The sequence below is a fragment of the Neolamprologus multifasciatus genome, chromosome 22, assembly GCF_963576455.1.
Source record: "Neolamprologus multifasciatus chromosome 22, fNeoMul1.2, whole genome shotgun sequence".
In the NCBI taxonomy this organism is placed as follows: domain Eukaryota; kingdom Metazoa; phylum Chordata; class Actinopteri; order Cichliformes; family Cichlidae; genus Neolamprologus; species Neolamprologus multifasciatus.
Genome location: NC_140459.1, coordinates 7,162,070 through 7,183,135, shown reverse-complemented (window position 1 = coordinate 7,183,135; position 21,066 = coordinate 7,162,070). Strand labels below are relative to the sequence as shown.

Sequence of the window (21,066 nt, the reverse complement as noted above, 5' to 3'; positions counted from 1 at the left end):
GTTTTACTAAACGGAGACTCTTTTTATCGCTCTCTCAGATGAATGCTGCTTGGGAAGGACTGAACCGAACATGGAGAGAAAGGATGGAGAGACTGGAGGAAGCCATGACTGCCTCAGTTCAGTATCAGGATGCACTGCAGGTTTGTGCCCTTTCTTGATACAGCTGTATAGCAGAGCTACCATATAAAGTTCAGTTGTTTTTGTACCAGTTTAACTGTGGCGATCAGGACGTTCCCGTGGATTATTGTTGGAATAATTTCTGTGTAATTTTTCCAGTCCATGTTTGACTATCTGGACAACGCAGTGATCAAGCTGTGTGAAATGTCAACTGTGGGAACTGACCTGGGAACTGTCAAACAACAGATTGAGGAGCTTAAGGTTGGATTTTTCACTAGTTGTGTATAAAATCTAGATATCTTACAAACACTTTTTAAAGTCAGATGTATATCAGTGCCTAACAACAAGCTGTTCTCTGTCTTATTTCGCACCTCGCTCTTCTACTTGCGCCTCCACTGACCTGAGCAGCAGTACAAAGTGGAGGTTTACCAGCAGCAGATTGACATGGAGAAGCTGAGCCACCAGGGGGAGCTGCTGTTAAAGAAAGTGTCAGACCAGACCGACAGAGACATGATCCAGGAGCCGCTGACCGAACTCCGACACCTGTGGGAAAACCTGGGGGATAAAATCACCCAACGACAGGTGATGAAAGCACATCTTAACATTTAAAATCTGAAATTTGTTCTTCGTCTCAGCTCTTCTGTTTCTCCCGAGGAAGCCGGTGATATTGTTCTTTTTGTTGGTATCCTGTAGAATTGCGTGTATTTGACTGTCTTTCTTCTACCACAGCACAAACTGGAGGCTGCCCTGCTGGCTCTGGGTCAGTTCCAGCATGCCTTGTCCGAGCTGCAGGCCTGGCTGACCCACACACACACCACTCTGGACACACAGCGACCCGTCAGCTCTGACCCCAAGGCCATCGAAATTGAGCTGGCTAAACACCACGTATGTCCTATTATTACCTGCAGGAAGTGCATCTCTGTAATCAGTTTTAACTCTGTGAATGAACCTTTCTGAAGAGCACTTACGCGTATATTTTTCCATCCCAGCATTCAAATCTTTCTTCCTCTTTCCTTCCCAGGTTTTACGTAACGATGTGCTGTCCCATCATGCCACCGTGGACACTGTGAACAACGCTGCCGCTGAGCTGCTGGAGTCCTCTCCTGGCGATGAGGCGGGCAACCTGAGGGATCAGCTCGATCAGCTCAACCAGAGCTGGGGGAGTCTACTGCTCAAAACCCAGGAGCGACAAAAACTGCTGGAGGCCGCCCTGCAGCAGGTACTGCAAAGAAGCAGAAAATTAGATCTGTGCTTGGTTTAGTTAGATTTAACTTGACTGGTAATTAACAAAATATATATTTCATAGTGATTGTTTAGTTTGTTTTTGAGCTAGATGTAGATCTTATATCATCTGAATGGTTGTGAAGTGTTGATTGTGATGCTCTGTCATTAATTTCATCATAATAGGTCAACTTGTTCATGCTTGTTGGTGTCTCATTGGTGTCTTTGTAGGCTGAAGGTTTCCATGGGGAGTTGGAGGAGTTCCTCCAGTGGCTGAGGAGGACCGAGAGCCAGCTGTCTGCCGCCAAGCCAACAGGCGGTCTCCCTGAAACCGCCAGGGAGCAGTTACAGCAACACATGGTAACGTTACACCTTCATACTCACATCATCAGGGACAATACACAGGCACACGTCACAGCCCACAGTGGTTAGACACATTGGTGTTATAACTCTGAGAAACGGGGAAAAAAAATACTTTATAGAATAAAAAATAAATAAACATTGAAGTATAGACTGGGATGTTTATGTGACGTGTATATCATGCTATCAGATATTGAGATTGGGCCATAACATCCACGTCACTGTAATAAAAACCAAAGTGAAACTAGCTGAATTCGATCTGCCGCGTGACTGAATTGTTAGAATTTATCAACGTTGCCAATTTACACCATTTAAGTCTCTCTTGCATGTTTCTGAAGTGTTTTACGTCCCATGTTGGAGTATTTTTGGTGCCTCTGTGAACAAAATAATTAACTGCTAAAAACATTCATGTGTAGAGGAAGCAGTTTAAGGTTTGTGTAACATTATGCACGTGTGCATTAGTTATAGTTGCAGTTACTGCAGCTGAGGAATGCTTTCCTATCGCAGGTCACAAACAAATGTTGCAAAAAAGTCTTCTGCACGTATCTAATTCAGTGTTAGGACAGGTCTGTAACAGTGCCGGAGTGCTTTGACTCCAAATTTTGTGCAGCTGCAGAGTATCGACTTACAAACACACTCTTCATTTCACACAGAGAGACACTTGGCATATGGAGGCTATAAAAGTTTAATAGCTTGTATTGTTCTACAACGGCCTGTTAGACACGATGAAGCTCGCCTTTTCATCATCTTCTGTTTGTGCTCTCGCTGTCTGCAGGAGCTCCAAGCCCAGGTGACTCAACGTGCAGAGCAGTACAATCGCCTGCTGGATCAGGGAGAGTCCATGCTGCTGGCTCGTGGAGGAGAAGAAGCAGGACCTGGTACCACCCAGACCCAGCAGAACCTGGCCATGCTGCAGAACAAGTGGGGCAGCCTCAACACCAAGATGGACGACCGCAGGGTAAATCTTTACGAATAAACTTCTCTTTGTTTTGCTCGTGTGTTCTGCAGCTCTTTCGTTAACTCTGAACTCTCGAAACTTTCCAGGCAAAACTGGACGAGGCCGTTTCTTTGGCCACGGGTTTTCAGACTTCTCTGCAGGACACCATCAACTGGCTGACCCAGGCTGAGCAGACCCTGAACATGGCCCAGCCCCCCAGCCTCATACTGGACACCGTCCTCTTCCAGATTGATGAGCACAAGGTAGCAACATTAAAAATACTTATGTTTTATGTCGCTTACTTTTCAGATCCTGTTTGTTTCTCGATATTGTCATAAACATACTGTTTGCGTTGCGTGTAACTCTTTCCACCCTTTGTGTCTGTCCAGGTCTTTGTCAATGAGGTGAACACCCACAGAGAGCAGGTCCTGGCTCTGGAGAAGGCCGGCTCTCAGCTTCGCTTTGCCAGCTTGAAGCAGGACGTGGTTCTGATCAAGAACCTGCTGCTCAGCGTCCAGGCCCGCTGGGATAAGCTGGTCCAGAGGTCACTGGACCGAGGCCGACACCTTGATGAGGCCCGCAAAAGAGCCAAACAGGTAGAAACAAGCTCTTTAAAGATGGTTTTGTTTGGCTACATGAAGACTGTTTAAACTTTTGTGTCAGTCTGAGGATTGTTTCAGCGCTGTGGTTTTCTCTTTTATATTGACTTTGACTAAAACTTCAGAAAAAAGTGCATTAAAACAAGTTTCATCAAATTGTTTTCTTTAGTTCCACGAGGCCTGGAGGAAGCTGACAGACTGGCTAGAAGAAGCCGAGAAAAGGCTGGACTCAGAGCTGGAGATCTCCAACGAGCCGGATAAGATCAAAGTACAGCTGACAAAGCACAAGGTACAAGAAGAGAAATGCATCATCAAATATTCAGTTTTCTATACTGCTCCATTTCCTGCTACAATCTCTTTTCTCTCCCGTCATTTTTCCGCCTCTCCAGGAGTTTCAGAAAGCACTGGGATCAAAACAGCCCGTCTACGACACCACGGTGAGGTCGGGGAAGGCCATGAGGGACAAAGCTCAGCTGCCTGCAGACACGCAGAAAATGGATAACCTTTTGGGAGAAGTTCGTGACAAATGGGACACCGTCTGCGGCAAGAGCGTGGAGAGGTAACGAGAAGACGAACACTGAAACTGGTGTGCTCGGCTTCACCAGACAGGTTTGCATTACTGTGACAAATAAAATCTGTTGAGTAATAGCCGCCTTTTCTCCATCAAGACAACACAAGCTGGAGGAGGCTCTGCTGTTCTCTGGTCAGTTTGCTGAAGCTCTTCAGGCTTTGGTGGACTGGCTGTACCGAGTGGAGCCTCAGCTAGCAGAAGACCAGCCCGTCCACGGGGACCTGGATTTGGTGTCCAACCTCATGGACTCGCATAAGGTGTGTATATTAGAAGAAACAGAACTATACTGCTATGTGAACATGTGTGCTATGTTCACTCATGACTGGTAACTTTCCCACTTACAGGCTTTCCAAAAAGAACTGGGGAAGAGAACCAGCAGCGTTCAGGCTCTGAAGCGTTCGGCCCGTGACCTGATGGAGACCGGCCGCGATGACACAGCGTGGGTCAAAGTTCAGCTTCAGGAGCTCAGCAACCGCTGGGACACAGTCTGCGCCCTATCAGTCACCAAGCAGACGCGCCTGCAGCAGGCGCTCAAACAGGTCAGAAAGGCGGCTGCACAGCTGCTTTCAAGCTGTCAAACTTTTCTCCACATTTTTCCGTAATCCGACAATCGCAGATCCATAAAAAAAGCTCTGTGTGCCTGTCAGGCGGAGGACTTTCGCACAGCGGTGCAGCTGCTCCTGGAGTGGCTCTCCGAGGCGGAGCAGACGCTTCGTTTCCGCGGCGTCCTCCCCGAAGAGGCGGAGACTCTGCAGGCGCTGCTCCACACGCACCGGGACTTCATGGGCACAGTGGAGGAGAAGAGGACTGACGTGAACAAGGCTGCTGGCATGGGAGAGGGCATCCTGACCGTGTGTCACCCCGACTCCATCACCACCATCAAACACTGGATCACTATCATCAGGGCACGCTTTGAGGAGGTGACGAAGAAATGAATCAATATTTGTCACAAGTATGGCTTTGTTGTTGAGATTTCTGACTAATTAATAACCGTTTTCAATCTGCAGGTGCTGACTTGGGCTAAACAGCACGAGCAGCGGCTGGAAACGGCTCTGACCGAAGTGCTCAACAATGCCAACCTGCTGGAGGAGCTCCTGTCATGGCTACAGTGGGCTGAGACCACACTGGTCCAAAGAGACACAGAGCCACTGCCTCAGGACATCCCACAACTCAAAAACCTCATCACAGAGCATCAGGTGGGTCCTTCAGTGGCCTCGGTGACTCATCAGTTGTTTGTCTTTTTACTTAACTCGCAGACGTAGTATTTTAATGTTTGGACGCACATTTGAGTTACTGTCTGTTGCTGTTTGCTGTACTCAGATGTTTATGGAGGAGATGACGAGGAAGCAGCCGGATGTCGACAAAGTGACAAAAACCTACAAAAGAAAGCCAGCCGAGCCGCCCAGCAGCCTGGCGGAGAGGAGAGGCGCTCGTAAGTCTCCTGTGTTTACCTCTCAGCGAACAAATATTATCATCTCCCACGTCTGCTAGGCTAGTGAATGTGGTCGAAAGGTGCAGGTGCCGTTTCGTTTAGCTTTACCTGTTCTCTGCAGGAAAACACCAGCAGCAGCAGCAGCAACAGCAGCAGGCGGCCATGCAGGTTTCTGGGGGAAACCCACGACTCAACCAGCTGTGTGCCAGGTGGCAGCAGGTGTGGCTGCTAGCTCTCGACCGGCAGCGCAAACTCAACGATGCTCTGGACAGGCTGGAGGAGGTACACTAAATTTAGTCAAGCAAAGCTACCCACACTCACTAAACATTAAACTTTATGTATTTTTTTTATTATTGTTGTTAATTAATTTTATTTGAAAAGGGACCGTGCAGAGCATTAACATAAATATTGCCATTCAATGCTTTGTAGCAGAGTTAGCTTAAGCTAATTTGCATCTGTTGTGTACTTTGAATCCTAATTAATGCCATTGTTGTCCATTTTCAGCTCAAGGAGTTTGCCAACTTTGACTTTGACGTGTGGAGGAAGAAGTACATGCGCTGGATGAACCACAAGAAGTCCCGCGTCATGGATTTCTTCAGACGCATCGACAAAGACCAGGATGGAAAGATCACACGGCAGGAGTTCATCGACGGCATCTTGGCCTCGAGTACGAAGCTGCAGTGGTTTTGTTTTGTGTTTATATTGTTGTTTTGTTTTATATTTCAAAGACGGTAAATATCATATCTAATATCCTCAGAATTTCCAACCAGTAAGCTGGAGATGACAGCCGTGGCAGACATCTTTGACAGGGATGGAGACGGTTACATAGACTACTACGAGTTCGTTGCCGCTCTGCACCCCAACAAGGATGCCTACAGGCCGACCACTGACGCCGACAAGATCGAGGATGAGGTAAGAGGAAGCTTAGAAAAATGTCTCGCTATAAATTTAGCTCAAAACATGTCAGTTATTGACGTCTTGTCTGGTCTGTGGTTGTGCAGGTGACGCGGCAGGTAGCCCAGTGTAAATGTGCCAAGAGGTTCCAGGTGGAGCAGATTGGCGAGAACAAATACCGGGTAAGTTGAGCTTTATTTATCAATCTACTGTTAGAGATAAAATAAAGATTCAAAAAATAACTTTTGGAAAAAAGATATTTTTAACAGGAATTGTTTTAAAAAACTGGGTCAAAGGGGATTTAGTGCAGCAGTATGCGACCTTTTGAGGTGCATATGGGTTCAAAGTAGTATAAACAAACACTCGGGTTCAAATTTACACCTAACACAAGAGTGGGTGTGACAGCACCAAAATCAATGTTTATTATTTTAAGTAATGTGACTTAAAATATGACTGTTACCCGTGAATCCCAGTTGACCCAGTTCTGATTGGTTCATTATTCATTACTGACTGTGACTGCACTTCATTAACTCCTCAACTTAACTTCACAGCATTTCACGCACGTGTGTCCATCTCACATCATGATAATCATGGTGTATTTAAGTGTTTACGCTGTCTCTGTCATAATATGTCATAACATTGATAGAACATGTTTATAACAACTGCGGGATGGCTGTCTTTTTCATCACAAAGCATTAATAATCCTGTAAATGCGACAGCACAGATACACACAGCAGGGTGGGAATTAGGAGCTGTAACTGAATTATTGTTGGACTGTAAAACCTGGTTCTCTGCAGGAAAAATGTGGAGTGAATCTAAAACTAGTTAACAGAGTTTTTGATGATGATTCTAAATTTTATGTCACTAAAATACATTTTCTTTAATTGTTGGGGATATTTAAATTATGGGTTGTGAGGAGTAAAGTTTATTCAGTGTCTGAGAACCGCTGATATGGACCCGGAGCCAAAGTGTTCTCCTGTATTTGTTTTTATGAACGCCATAAAGATGAAAGACTTTAAAGACTGTCCTGTGGGAGATCATTGGCTGTATTGTAATCATTTACCCTTTTGGAGGTAACAGCCAGTATTTTGGTACACCCAAGCATGCATGAATCTTTTTTTTATAAACCTTTACATTCATAGATCACCAGTAACCTGGTTAAAATCCGCCTCCTTATGTGGAAGATGTGTTTTCTTGGCATAAACATAGTAAAACCTTATTGAACCAAAAAGCAAAAATACCTGTAAGAACTCAGTTTAAACAGTAATTTCTTCTAGTTTCAGAAACTATGCTTGCTTGGCTTGTAACTAAAATAAAATCCTAACCCAAATAAAGTCTCCTACAAGCTTTTTGGCCTCGTAGTTTCCTTTTGGGCAGCGGTGTCGCAGATAAATACAACAAAATAAAACCAGTACCGGTACCCAAAAAACGAACATTTATTCATAACACTCGGGAAACAGAGTTAGCGATAAAGACGATAAAAAAAAATAACGATAGAAACCCTGAAAACCATAAATTTCACACCCGAGCCTCAACTCTTGCGGCCCGGTACCAAACGACTCATGGAGCGGTACCGGTCCGGGGGTTGGGGACCACTGCTTTTGATTATGCCACACAGGTAAAAGCTCAAAATAGAGGAGTAGATGTGAACCTAACTGTACGGGTCACCAAAAAACTGGACCAACATGAACAGATTAAGTGAAAAATGACTGAATATATTTAATTTTAATCCAAAATCTAACTACAGAGGAGGTGCCTCGTTACTGCACCTTTTAGGAAAATTCTCCGGACGTTGGTGTAGGGGTTAGCTCTAGTTATTGATGAATTTAAATTGGCTGTAGTTATGAGGTAGATGAGGCGCTCTATGGTTAAATGTGGCTTGCAATATAAGCTGCTTGGTCAGTAAGACTAGAAAGTCATATAAATGTGAGTGCACTTGCGTTATCTGTAGACTGAACGTCACACAACGTGGCAGACAGCTGCAGTCTGTGTGTGTCTGTGCAGCATTATACAGCAGACCTCAGCTCTGACCGTTTTCAGCAGCATTTCCTGGATCGGCCATCACTGCCACTGCTACAGTTTGTGTCCACTCCATCATTACCCAGTGGGTAATGACATCCAGCGTCAGACTGCAGGACGCTGGGGATACTAATCGTCACAGTGTTTGTCTCTCTGCTCCTCTGTGTGTGTCTGGCTTCTCTTTTCTTCTCTGTCTTTGACTCCATCTCCTGTCTCGACTTCATCGTCACCCATTTTCACATCGCTGACATAACTGCCACACACGGCTTCTTTTTGCTTTCATCACTAATTGTGAGCCCAAGTTTGAGTTTTCCGAAAACACTGTACACAGATAAATGGTGTCCTTTCATACATCACAGATTCAAGTTGTCGGTATTTGTTGTTTCATTCTCTCTTTCTCTTCCCTTTGTCTTCCTCTGCTCCGTGTCTTCTGGATTTATTGTAGTTCTTCCTCGGAAACCAGGTAAAGTGACGTCCGCTGCTGCGAGTGGACGTGTGAAAGCTGCTTCCCCGTTCTCCACTGAAGGAGTGCACCGCTTCCTGTTTCCGTATACTTGAAGAAAATACCGTTATGATACAGTAAATCTGTATTTATTTAATTTTACGTTTTCAAGGAAGAAGCACTCCTTTGTGGCTTTGCAACGTGTAAGCGGGTTTCGCCGTCCGCTCGTGTTTCTGCTGTGATTTGTTTGGTGTTGAGAGTGACAAATTGCACAATGCGAAGCTGGCGACAGTGACATGGCTGAAGGGGTAATTAGTGGTTCGGTGATATATAGTGTGCTTGGGACTGAAGCTGGGAAACAAATCAAGCTGCTTGGAGAGAGATCCAGAAAATTCCTTCTGTGCTGGTATCGCTTGGAGGTCTGCTTCGCTGGGCGGTTTGAAAAACAATAACATGTTAGAAAACTTCAAAGACTGAATATAAATACATGACTGATTTATATTGTGTGTTACGCTGCGTGGATATGAGTGGCTGGGTGAACTGGGCTGAGATCTGTAACTTCTGTCAGTGCATGGTTTTTCTGTCAGTGCATGGAGTAGAAACGATGCTCAGATTTGGTACTTGGGCTTCTTGGTGTGATGGTTGTAAATCTTTAGAAACCAAATGGTTGTTTTTACTCATTAATTTTTTTTTTTCCTGATTCCCTCTTCTGTTTCCACTCTTTTTGGCTCTTCTTCCCTCCGTTTTTATGTCACCTGCCCTAGTTTGGAGACTCTCAGCAGCTGCGTTTGGTGAGGATTTTGCGCAGCACGGTGATGGTGAGAGTCGGAGGAGGTTGGATGGCTCTAGACGAGTTTCTGGTCAAGAACGATCCATGCAGAGGTGAGCAAAGTGGACACACAAACAGATCAGCCTCCTCTCATTTATACACACACACTCGAGCCTGACCGATACTGGATTACGATGGGGCTTTTTTTAGGCATATCAGCACAATTTCAATTTGACACATGCATTTTTGATTGGAAAAAAGTAAAAATAAATAATAAAAAGTAAATAATTGGCAGTGAAAAATAATTATATTGATTAGTGTGTACAACAAACTACAAATCACTGGAAATAATTCTGACAACACATTTTCACCTCATTTAAACTTAAATTAGATCTGCTTTGTTTTCAGCATATATCTTATTCTTAGCTTTTATAATCAGAATTTGCTTTCCACTAACTTTCAGTTAGCACTCTACTGAACAACTTTTCATTATGTGTAGTGACGATTTTCAACATTTTATTTTTAGCTAAAACTTTTAATACACTATCTATACGTTAGCTTTGTGGCTAAGAATTTTAACTGCAAATCGCGCTTTTAGCTAATAATTTTTATAACTTTTTATTCCTGATTTTATTTAGAAACGTGTCCATTATGATTAATACAATTTTTGATTCTTATATATTTAAAGCTAACTCAAACCCTTAACTATAACTTTCAAGTTAGTAATTATTAACTTTTTACTCGTAGCGTTAGCTAGCATTAGCATTATTAAACTGTTAGCTCGTACGTTAAGCTGATATTTTCCAGCTTCTCATTCCTAATTAAATGTTTTTGTAACTGTTTATCTCTTAACAGTTAACTCCTAACCACATGTGTTAATTAGTTTTTTAATTTAAATGTTTATCTGTTATGTTTAAGCAACAGTTTAAACTTCCATTATGATTAGCTAACATTTTCCAACTTTAAATTCATACTTTTATCTCTTTTAGTCATTTGTCTGTCAGGTTTAGTTGACAATTTATTTTATCTCATGATTCTAACTGCTTTTACATATGTTTCTTTCATTTTTTTAAAAAACTTTTTAAAATCTGATTAGATAATTTATGCAGTTTTATTATTACTAAGTGTCAGTTCTTTTTAGTTTAGCTAGTTTAGCTTTTTAGTTTAGCTAAAAAACTAAAGCTTTTTAGCTAGTTTAGCTTTAGTTGTAGGCTTTAGGTCTGAAAAGGATCTTTAAAAAATCTTTTAAAAAGCCTCATCATTAAATCTTGAAGCCATTTATGGGGACTAAGATGCTTTTTTTAAATGAATGGGGCACCATCTTGAGAAAAAATATCCAGTGGTATATATCGGTCAGGCACAAGCACTTAGACACCATCACACCAAAGCAAACAAACCCTCAAAGATGTTTCTCAACATGTTTACAACGCCGAACACAAGTGGCTGAACGCAAACGGAGACAAAACACAAAATAAAGGACAAAACACACAAACCGACTCAAGTTTCTTTAGTTTTTCTGTCAGCAGGTGATGCAGTGAAGCGCTGCACCGTCTCATTTTTCTCTCCAGTGTTTTCTTCCAGTGACGTCGGTGTAATTGTTGTGCTCCTCGGAGTGGTGTTTCTCTCTCTCTCTGTCTCCATCTCTCTTCCCCAGTCTGTCATTTCCCTCCGAGCCCATCCTCTGTCGATCCCAAAGGACTCCATCTTCATCATCATCTTATCTCGTCACATGTTTTATTTCTGTATACACACACGTCCTCTCATCGCCTCTCTCTGTTCATTCTTTCTTAAATAAAAAACGTAGTATTGCATGGTGCATGATCCTCAGTTTCTCTTTATTCCCTCCCTTTCTTTTTTCCCTCTCTCCCTTTTTTCTCTTTTCTCAGTGCAACATCCAGGAATAAAGATTCTCCGCTCCGATTCGAGTAGCTCCATCTCATCTCGTATAGGTTGGATTTCTCCTCTATCTCTCACGCTTTCTCTTAGCTGCCTGTATTTCCTCCGTCTGGTTTGGTTTTGATTGTTTTTTTGTGTTCCCCTGGGCTTCCACTTTTCTTTTTTCTCTTCTTCTTCATTCTTTTTTTGTTGCTCTTATCTTTATCGTTCTCCCCTTTCTCTTCTTCTTCCTTGGTTTGGTGGTTTGGCCTTGTTGCTGTGCCTTGCTGACTGTGATCACCTGACTAACATTATGTCTCCCCACTGTTCCTCCCCTACTGTTGCTGCTGGCTCCAGCCCTGAAATCCTGATCTGTTCCCTTTTTCCAACACCTTTCAGGGGTCTCCGACACTCGTCCGGACCCCGAGAGTTCAGCTGTGTGTGTGTTTGTGTGTGTTTAGGGCTCGTGTGTATCTAAAGCTGTTTTTTAACAGATTGGTTAAACAGTCTTAGGATTGTGTGTGTGTGAGAGAGAGACTTTCTTCATTCCACTTCCAGCATGCAGTTATTTCACGTTGTCTCTTGTGTCTCTTAGTGACAGTCACTCCTGGCTATTTCTGCTGCCGAGGTATCTACACTTCCTCTCTGTCTCTCACTCACCATCCATCCATCCATTCGTCTCCATCTTTAACCACAGCTGTCCTCTGTGTGTGTCTATATATGTGTGTGTGTACGCGTGTGTGTGTGCTCTTTATAACCGTGGTCAGGTTTGTGCATTGAAGGCATTCATGTCAGTCCCGTCTGTGTGGCACATGTTTGCGTCATGCTTTCCTCACTCACAGTAAAAAGCAGGATTTGGCCAACCCCCTGGTCTTTAGATGTAACTCGAGGTTTGGTGATTTTTACAAAGTAAATCTGTAAATAAGACATTATTGAGACAAGAAGAATAAACACAGAAAAAAATACAGCGGTCACTATGAGTACTAAGTAAAGACAGAGCTGCTCTTTTGTCTGCTTCGTAGAGAAGAACATAAAAACTTGATTTGTAGGAGAAAAATATTGGTGTCTTAGACCTGGGCGTGGCCAGCCTGGGTTTCTAATAACGCTGGCTTTCCAACGCAGCTCCTTTAAATGTGATGGCTGGTTGGTGGGAGACACAATTACAGGGTGCACCTGGCTGGCTGGCTTTGAGGGGGGACATAATTACAGGGTGCACCCGTTTAATTGACTGGCCTTGCTATTCAGTTGCTCGGGACGAGCTAGCTGCAGCCCTCCTCTCCTCCTTCTTCTTTTAAAGATTTTTTTCCACTCTTTTCTTTCACTCCATTTCTCCTCCACTCTGAATCTGTGTCTTCTCTCCCTCTCTTCCTTTCTGTATTTATTTGTTCTCTCTTGAACCCTCCCGTTGTCCTCGGTCTCTCCACTCTCTCTTTTTGTGGCTGGCTTCTCCAGGCTTGCTGTTGTCTGCTGGGGCTGCTGCACCACTTTTTGTCCAAGAATGCCGCTGAGTGTTTTTTGAAGACGGGAGAAACCCTGAATCTCTGGGTTCTCTCCTGCTAAGCATAAACCAGGCATGACCCCCACATGTATTTATACACAATCTGTGTGTATACAGCAGAGCTGAGATGCTCCTTTGCAGCAAGAAGTGAAAAACTACTTGAGAAAATCTTGTTGACAAACAGCATAAGAGCAGCTGCACTTTGCTTCCGGCGCGCTCAGACGATTTTAAGCAGATACGCAACGAAAGTGTGGCGCTCAGTGACAGTTTGCAGATTATGAGAGCAGAGACACGTGCTGTTGCTTAAGGAGTTATTTAAGGAGTCGTCTTTCACTTTTATATGTGATCTATAGAATAGTCTATCAGTCTTATTTCTCTGTTTACAGCATCAGAAAGCAGCGAGTGGGCTGCTGTCACTACCTGTAAAGTTTGCTCATACACGTGTTACGAAGCATGCATGGTGGCCTGCTTCTTAGCCACACAATTAAACTACCTGTTTATTCAGTTTTATTTTTATTTTTTGGCATAAACATTACATTTCCAACAATATTGATAGTTTCCCTTTATTTCATAAATGATGTATCAAACTGATTTGCAATGTGGCCCCCTGCTGGGTGAGAACAGTACTGCAGGTGGGCCTCAAGAAGTTACAATAAAGGAAAATAAGTTTGAAATAACCACGAAGTTTTATAGTCTTTCTCTGAAGCAATGGCATTGTGTCTCCGAACTCGTGTCCACCAGTGTCGATGACTAGCTGACTTTCGTTGCGTATCGCAGTAATTAATTTGCTCCCACCTTTGCACTCAAACAAAACACGCCCCTCGCTGGCCTCCCACCTTAAAAATGACTCAACCGAAGTGCACTTAACAGTCCCTCAGTCCCCGAAACCCCACCCGACCAAACACCTGCTCTGCTCACGCGCACTCTCAAAGAAACATGCACCGACTCTGACGTCTGCAGCCAAGGAAGCACTGACTTTCTCCCTCACTCTGCTCGCTCCCTCTGCCGCCCCCTGCTGGAGGAAACCTCCGAGCCGACTCGAACTCAGACTCATTGTTCCCTTCCCTGTCCGTCTCTTTATGTCCAGCTCGAGGTCGCACCAACCTGGAGCTAAGGGAGAAGTTCATCCTTCCCGAAGGAGCGTCTCAGGGTCTGGCCGCCTTCCGGTCCCGGGGCCGTCGCTCCAAGCCGGGCTCTCGGAACGCCTCGCCCACCCGCTCCTCTTCCTCGGCCTCCCACAGCGGAGCTTCCCTCCCCTCTGCTCCCTCTGCCCCGGCCACCCCGACGGCCTCTGCATCATCCAGGGTAAGGTTTTTCCCTCGAGTCATTACACAGCATTAATGACAGAGCAGGGATATAAGCACTGAGTAATAAACATTTACAGTAAATTTAGAACTAATAGTGGTTTAAAAGTTGCTTTTGTAACACTTTTAAGTAATATTCAAAATACTAGAAAATATGGTTAAACACACATCTATCATAGGAAATGAAACTTATTATTACTTGATCAAGTTATCTACCCAAAACATTAAAAGCCTTGAATCCTCCCACTGCACATGCTGAAATGTGCTTGTTACTTAAAAGCGAAGATTCTGCATGAAGTGTAGCAAGTGCCCTCGACCTAAAGATATAAAAGATGGCCTTGGTAGTATGAAGTCAGTTTTCAGACTTAATAAACGTAGCGTTGATCTTACTGAGAAATCAAGGAACACTGTCAGACACGCCTTAAAGCATGCCCTACTTTAACCACCTGTTTTATTCTGGTTAGGGAATGTCAAGAAAAACAAAAGCAATTTTTGCTATATATTACTTATTATTATTACTTAATAACTTTGGTGTAATATGAAAGGGGGAGCTCTTTGTCAGTAGGAAAGTCCAAAATTTATGCTTTCAAATTTTTCAGAGCTGGCTGGTCGGCCTTTGCAAGGAGTCTCCCCCTAGAGCAGGGGTTGGGAACTCCAGGTTTTAAATATCATTATCGGCCTCTGGAGAACTTCAAGACATGTTGAGGAGGTATTTTAAATCAGCTGTGTTCAAGCAAGGATGCATCTAAAACCTGCAGGACACTGGGCCTTGAGGCCTGGAGTTCCCCGACCCCTTCCCTAGCGACATGGTTCCATGTTTTTACACCGGCAGAGCACCTCAGCCTCTTACAGTATATATCTGGAAAAAATTAGAAATGCTCAGGTACCAGGATTTGAAAAAGGGGGAAAAATGCAAAGGATGCTATCTGGCTTTTGCAAAAATCTTAAACTGGTGTAATATTCCTTTACTGGAAGATGGAAAACACGTATTCTAGATGAAAGTTATGATTTTTGTAACACACACACACACACACACACACACACACACACACAGTCTTTCATGCTCATCTCCTGTTGTGTGTTGGAGTGTTTGTTAAATAGAAACATCGTCATTGTCAGGACAAACAGACCATTGTTATTTCTTAGTGTCGTCATCCGATGTCAGTGATGTTTCTGTTTGTCATGTGAACGCCGTGTGTGTGTGAGGTGGTGCACATTTGTAACTGTGTGTTTTTATGCTTTGTAACATAGTTGATTTGTTGTCATCCTCCTGTTGTTGTTGTCAGAAATCACCGCATCCCTAACTGTGAAATTTTATGTTTTGTTCTTTTTTCTTTCATCTTTTTGCCTTTTCCCCACGTTCCTCTTATTCAACCCTGCTAACCTCGCTGCAAACGTGTCCTTCCTGCATTGATGGGGTCTCTCTTTATGGGGAAAAAAAATGAATGATCCACTCTTACACATTAATCTGCTGCGCTGAACTGTCCATCCAACGCCCCCACACCTCCTCCCCACACCCCCTCCTTCATTTGCTTCTTCCCTATGCTGCTTTGCTCTCCTCCACCCTTCCTTCCTTCCTTGCTTCCCTTCCTCCCTTCAGTCGTCCCATACTCACTCGCGTGACTATGCCAAGCCCTGGCTGGCACACAGTAAAACTCCAACGCCAACCAAGTGCCACTGCTGCCCAGATCTCGGTCACAGCCACACCGCTCCTGGGCACGAGGTAACACACCCACCCACCCAACCAACTCCCCTGCCCCACCCAACCCCACTCCACTGAACGCGCTAATGCACTAATGCACACTTGCAGGTGCTCTCACATGGGAAGCTTTACTTTGGCTGGGGTGATTTTGAGCTTTGCTTGAATTGTTTTGTTTTTTTGTATCAAAATAGGAGAATAAGGATAAAACCTGCAGTTTAGTGCATTTATTTATCATTTCTCAGCTGAGTCGCTTCATTTCTTTAACTGAAATGACAGTAAAATTATTATTTTGTGGCTTTTAACTCTTGGTTAGATAAAAGCAAGTTGATGAGATATCCTTGGTATTAAAAAAAGAGCAAATAATAAAGAAGAAAATCAAAGGACTAATCAGCAGATTTATTCATAGTTTCATGTGGTCACATAGTTTTATAAACACATACCTTCACAATTAATAGTAGTGTTTAATATAGTGTTCATATGTTGTTGGTGTTTTTGTGTTTAACACGTTTCTTTGTGTTGTTTATTATTTATTTGTAGATCTGTTTTTGTTCATGTCCACGTGGATGTGATATGTTGTGTTAAATCCCCTGTGTGTGTGTCTGTGTGTGTGTCTAAAGTGATAACAATGAAATTATCCTCAGCTGACGTCTGCCATGTGCTCCTGCAGGGGGCGCCATCTGGGTCCAAGTTAAAGAGACCGACCTTCCACTCGAGCAGAGGCTCGCTAACCGGGGAGAACGGTGGAACGACGCACACCAGCAAACCATCACGGACGGGTGAGACACCAGCCATGTGTCCTGGCTACTGTAGACACGTTATCTACTTCATTAAGGAAGACCTGCTAATTGCAAGCTCTATATTTTTATTCATTAACTCTACTAGATTAGCTTTGCATGACTCACAGTTCAAAGTAAGCCCCTGTCCCTGCTAAGACTTACCAGGAGGTTTGATTGTAAAGTGGGTGGGGCTTCTCTCCTTGTATGCAGGGCAGGTTTTAAAATTCCTACTTCTGTGACCAACAGACGTCAGTGAATGTGTAAATTCACAGCATTGTTGCTGCTGAGATATTTACTCTCGGATAACTGAATTCAGTTCTACTCGTAAATTTGTGTCAACGTCTGAGACTAAAACGTAAAAGTTCCAAAAACTGCAGTTCCTCTAACGGCCACTTGGAGGCCGCCCCCCGAAGTGAGTTAGCCTCCATACACTCCAGGGTTAAAATGTCCAGCGTTACAGCAGAAAGAAACACGAGTCATAGTTTTCCCCTTCATGGCAGCTGTTCACGGAGTGATTTATGTTGTGAACTCACCTGTTGATGTTGTAGTAGACTAATTATTTCGGAAACTTCTGCAGCATTTTAACGCGGTTATATGTCAAATAATAATAGCTTAATTGCACTAATAGGCCATGTCCAAAAGGTTTGTGCACAGGTTGTTACTGAGAGTGAAATACTAGTATTTTATTTGCTTGTTAAGATTCATTATCAGGTGTCTGTGTCTAGTCCATAAATTAAGCTTACAAACCAGGCTAGCTACTGTTAGCCAACAGTCTGCAGCAGTCTGCCCTTTCGTACAAATATGGGTACTCTGACCCCACAAAAAGCCAAGATGATGACAGCTGTGGTTGAAGCTCAAAGAAGATTCACAAACCACTGGGTGACATCAAAGAGGCTGCGTCTATCTTGCATATGCAGTCTGTGGTCTCGGCCAACCCGCAGACATGGCAGCCTCCACAGCCACAGTGCTGCAAACTAAATGTGAATCTGCACAAATGCATGCTCTGCTTTTGTCAGCACATTTTTACTGTTTTTTTTCCTCTTGCTTTCCTCTTTTCTCCTGTTAGATCCCAAGCGAGGGGGGTCCACAGCCAGCGGTCCCACCAGCCGAGCCGGCAGCCGAGCCGGCAGCAGGGCCAGCAGTCGCCGTGGCAGCGACGCCTCGGACGCATCAGAGCTCCAGGACGCTCGGTCCGTCTGCTCCGACACTTCAGATACCCCGCGACGACCGGGCGGTGGGGCCAAACCCTCCAAGATCCCCACCATCTCCAAGAAGACGCCCAGCCCAAAAACCCCAGGGTCTGCGAAGAAATAAACCCACCCACAGAGAAACTGGAGGAACTCGCAGTGGGTGGGCCACTATTATCTGCCATTTTGGGTGTACCAGCGTCACTCTGAGCATCCATCCATAGGGCTTGTCTAGAATGTGTGCACTATGACTGATACTTTCCAGGAGAAAGAAGGAGGTGGATGAGCTGAGTGAATCTCCGTCTCGTTCTTTCCCCAGCCGACTGAAAACCTGCACAAGAGGAGAAGATTCTGGTCTGGCGGTCTCAGGCCAGAGTCTGTGGGGTGAAAAAAAAAGACTGTTCCCCTTTAAGAAGCGACCCCAGTTTGCCTTCCAGTCTCCTGCTTCGTCTTTCAGAAGTTCCCCACCAGCGAGGAACCAAACACAGACCGACCCGATGTGATGCTGCCTTACTTTGTGTTACAAACTCCTGTCCCGATCAGACACACAAACACACATTTTAACACAGAGCCGGTGCAGGGAGTGGGACACGCCGCCACCGCCGCCGCCACAGCTACAAAAACAAAAAAAGCTCAAGTGGCATTCAGGAAAAAAAAAAAAAAAAAGAAGGAATTTGTGGGTTATTATTTTGGCTTGTGGGCCAGATGCCTCAGCGATGAGTTAAAAAAGAAAATATGCAACGACTGCCATGTCGCTTCCCCTGCGTTGGTTGGCGAGAAAAAGAGTTACCTCAGCAGATCTACGGAGGCAGGAAACGCTGTCTGGCTCCCACAGCGGCCAACCTCAGACTCGGAGGATCGGCGGTGGCGCTGCTGCAGCTGAGGGCAAACTCTCACACACTCAAACGCCGCAGAGCCGACTCCTCCCGACCGCTGGAACGTTAAGACGGGCCTCGCGGGTGTGCGTCTCGGCGGTTTTGTCACATGTCCGCGTTACAATCCGACACACACAGAAATAAGAAATCACAAACTGGCAATAGAGAGGACTGTTTTTATGGCGACACACTCAACTAACAGCACATTACTGACAATACACGACATGCGTAACCTGACGTAAACGAGCGCGTTCGCAGAGTCCGACAACCAGCATGCACTAATTGTCTCTTCCTCTGCAGCCCAGCAGCACATACGCACACTCAAAACTCATAAGGTGTGTGTGCGCATGTGTGTGTCGCGTGTGTCTTTCTTATAGGAAAGAATAAAGGTCAATGACTTGAGTCACTGTATGCAAACGTTTAATTTGCGAATGTCTTTTTGTTTTTTTTCTTCTCGTTGTTTTCTGGTTAATTTATAATCCAGTTTTGTTTTCTAGCTTGAGAGAAAGATCTATTTATTTTTCACGTCATATCACCGTTGGCAGAGAGTGATTTAGTATTATGGTGAAAGTTTTTTTCTTTTTCTTTTTTTTTTTTGTACCGAGAAGATGCCCACTCCGCTGTTTCGACGTGATCTGTGTGTAACGTGTGTTTCTACTCTGTTGTAACATGACATCATTCACTAGGTCGCTGATACTAGTGGCAGCCTTTTTGTTACATTTTCTTTAAAGCTAATGACTACAGTTTTCCTGACCACGACCAAAGGGGGTTGCCCTTCATGTGTAGAGAGAACTACAAATATGAATGACAGGGGACCTGGGCTGAGCGGACCAATGAGAGCGGGCGTCCTCCCTCGTGTCCCTCCCCAGCGTCTCTTCTTCTAGTCTTTTTTTTCTTTTCCAAATGCTCCGTCTTTGGCGGGGCTCGAGTTTGTCTCTGTGTTATCTCGGTGTAAGAGATGAAGTTTATGAAAACTAATGAATTTACAATAAGGAAGAAGAAGAAGACATCCTAAGGTGATTTTTATTTATTTATTGTCTCTCTGAGGGGGGAGGGATCGGGAGACGAGTCCACCACCTTTTGATGCTGTGCTACTCTGTGTGATAAGAACATGGAGGGAGGGGAGGGGGTGTTACTACGAGTCACTTGTGTAAAATTAAAACAACAAAAAAAAAAACTAAAATTATAAACAATTTTTTTGTTCTGTTTTTGTATTAAAATTATGCTTGCAGTAAAACCTCTTGTCTTTTGCATCTGTGTATGTAAGAGCAGCCGAGTTTGATGTGTGAATGTGAGCCGAAACACACACAACTTATTAGTTATTATTAATATAAGCAAGAGTTCACCGGTCCCAACAACTCCAACCTGAACTGAAGCCCTGATTTATGCACCAGGTCAGGGGCATCAAACATGTGGCTCATGTGCATCAGCAGATGACTTTGCTGTAAATTTCAGGCTACGTCCACACGTACACGGGTATTTTTGAAAACGGAGATTTTCCGTTTTTGTTTTAAAAAATAATCCCATCCACACGTAAACGGAGAAATGAAGGAAAACGCTGCTAGGAACATGCCAAAGCAACAGGGGGCGCTATATTCCTAACCGTGCAGAAATGTTGGCCAATCAGAAGTCTAGAACCCTCGATGGGAAAAAGTAAACAAAGCTGGGGCATAGAAGCAGAACCGAGTAGTATATGTGGAGGGACAGTAACTGTGTGTGTATATGTAAGCATTTAAACACTGCAGAGAGTACAATTAACAGTAACAGTATTGTAGAAATTCATTTCACCGAAACAATAACGTGGCGCACAGTGTGACGTCAAAAAAATGCGCACACCTTTGATGCTGTATTTTCTGCGTTTTCTCAACGGAGTTTTCAAAAATATCCACCCTGGCCGGAGTTTTTAAAAATCTACGTTTTCAGTGACCAAAAACACCGTTTACGTGTGTACGAAAGGTGCAAACGCAAAATCTGCGTTTTCAAAAATACCCGGGTACGTGTGGACGTAGCCTCAGACTTTGCGATCATAAATCATAGAAAATTCTCAGTACTCTGCTGTTCTGTGTTCTAGTGCATGAACTACACAAAACACCTTTAAAGGTGTTTCCTGATCTCTACGAGGTATTTAAATCTTATCCAAAGTCCTAGAGGCAACACTAATATGTGTGTGTTCACTTATTTAAAGCATTAAACATCTAAAATAACTTTAATTTTAATGATCATCCGCACATAAAGGTTTCACGTTTATGATCACTGGACGAACCTGATTTAAAAGCTGCCCCAAAATAAGGTTTTAGTTGGAGGTTATTCTGCTAGCACCAGATCTGCCCCACTGCACAACTGAGCTGGGATGTTTGAGTGCCAGGACTCTCTCATAGCTCTGGTCATAAAGAAATAAGAGCCATACTGTTGTTAAGGGCAAGAGTACTCTGATCATTTGATCTGTAAACGGGCAGTTTATTAAATCTGCTCCCAAAATACCTCTTTA

General features: G+C 44.0%; 1 protein-coding gene across 4 annotated transcripts in view; it reads left to right on the top strand.

The window, feature by feature from the left end:
- Window positions 1–19,815, top strand: part of macf1a (microtubule actin crosslinking factor 1a) — a 118,918-nt gene extending 99,103 nt beyond the window's left edge. For all 4 annotated transcript variants that reach the window (XM_085148439.1, XM_085148438.1, XM_085148436.1 and 1 more), the window contains 28 exons: window positions 39–140; window positions 277–378; window positions 526–699; window positions 847–1,002; window positions 1,139–1,336; window positions 1,570–1,698; window positions 2,474–2,656; window positions 2,743–2,898; window positions 3,025–3,231; window positions 3,404–3,523; window positions 3,624–3,793; window positions 3,903–4,062; window positions 4,150–4,344; window positions 4,453–4,725; window positions 4,813–5,001; window positions 5,126–5,237; window positions 5,359–5,519; window positions 5,742–5,904; window positions 5,995–6,149; window positions 6,239–6,313; window positions 8,596–8,613; window positions 9,357–9,474; window positions 11,248–11,310; window positions 11,832–11,864; window positions 13,822–14,039; window positions 15,639–15,761; window positions 16,408–16,516; window positions 17,583–19,815. In XM_085148439.1, coding sequence (XP_085004565.1) covers window positions 39–140; window positions 277–378; window positions 526–699; window positions 847–1,002; window positions 1,139–1,336; window positions 1,570–1,698; window positions 2,474–2,656; window positions 2,743–2,898; window positions 3,025–3,231; window positions 3,404–3,523; window positions 3,624–3,793; window positions 3,903–4,062; window positions 4,150–4,344; window positions 4,453–4,725; window positions 4,813–5,001; window positions 5,126–5,237; window positions 5,359–5,519; window positions 5,742–5,904; window positions 5,995–6,149; window positions 6,239–6,313; window positions 8,596–8,613; window positions 9,357–9,474; window positions 11,248–11,310; window positions 11,832–11,864; window positions 13,822–14,039; window positions 15,639–15,761; window positions 16,408–16,516; window positions 17,583–17,830 — 4,110 coding nt within the window. In that variant the 3' untranslated portion in view covers window positions 17,831–19,815. The remainder of the gene's footprint in view (window positions 1–38; window positions 141–276; window positions 379–525; window positions 700–846; window positions 1,003–1,138; window positions 1,337–1,569; window positions 1,699–2,473; window positions 2,657–2,742; window positions 2,899–3,024; window positions 3,232–3,403; window positions 3,524–3,623; window positions 3,794–3,902; window positions 4,063–4,149; window positions 4,345–4,452; window positions 4,726–4,812; window positions 5,002–5,125; window positions 5,238–5,358; window positions 5,520–5,741; window positions 5,905–5,994; window positions 6,150–6,238; window positions 6,314–8,595; window positions 8,614–9,356; window positions 9,475–11,247; window positions 11,311–11,831; window positions 11,865–13,821; window positions 14,040–15,638; window positions 15,762–16,407; window positions 16,517–17,582) is intronic.
- Window positions 19,816–21,066: the final 1,251 nt, after the last annotated feature.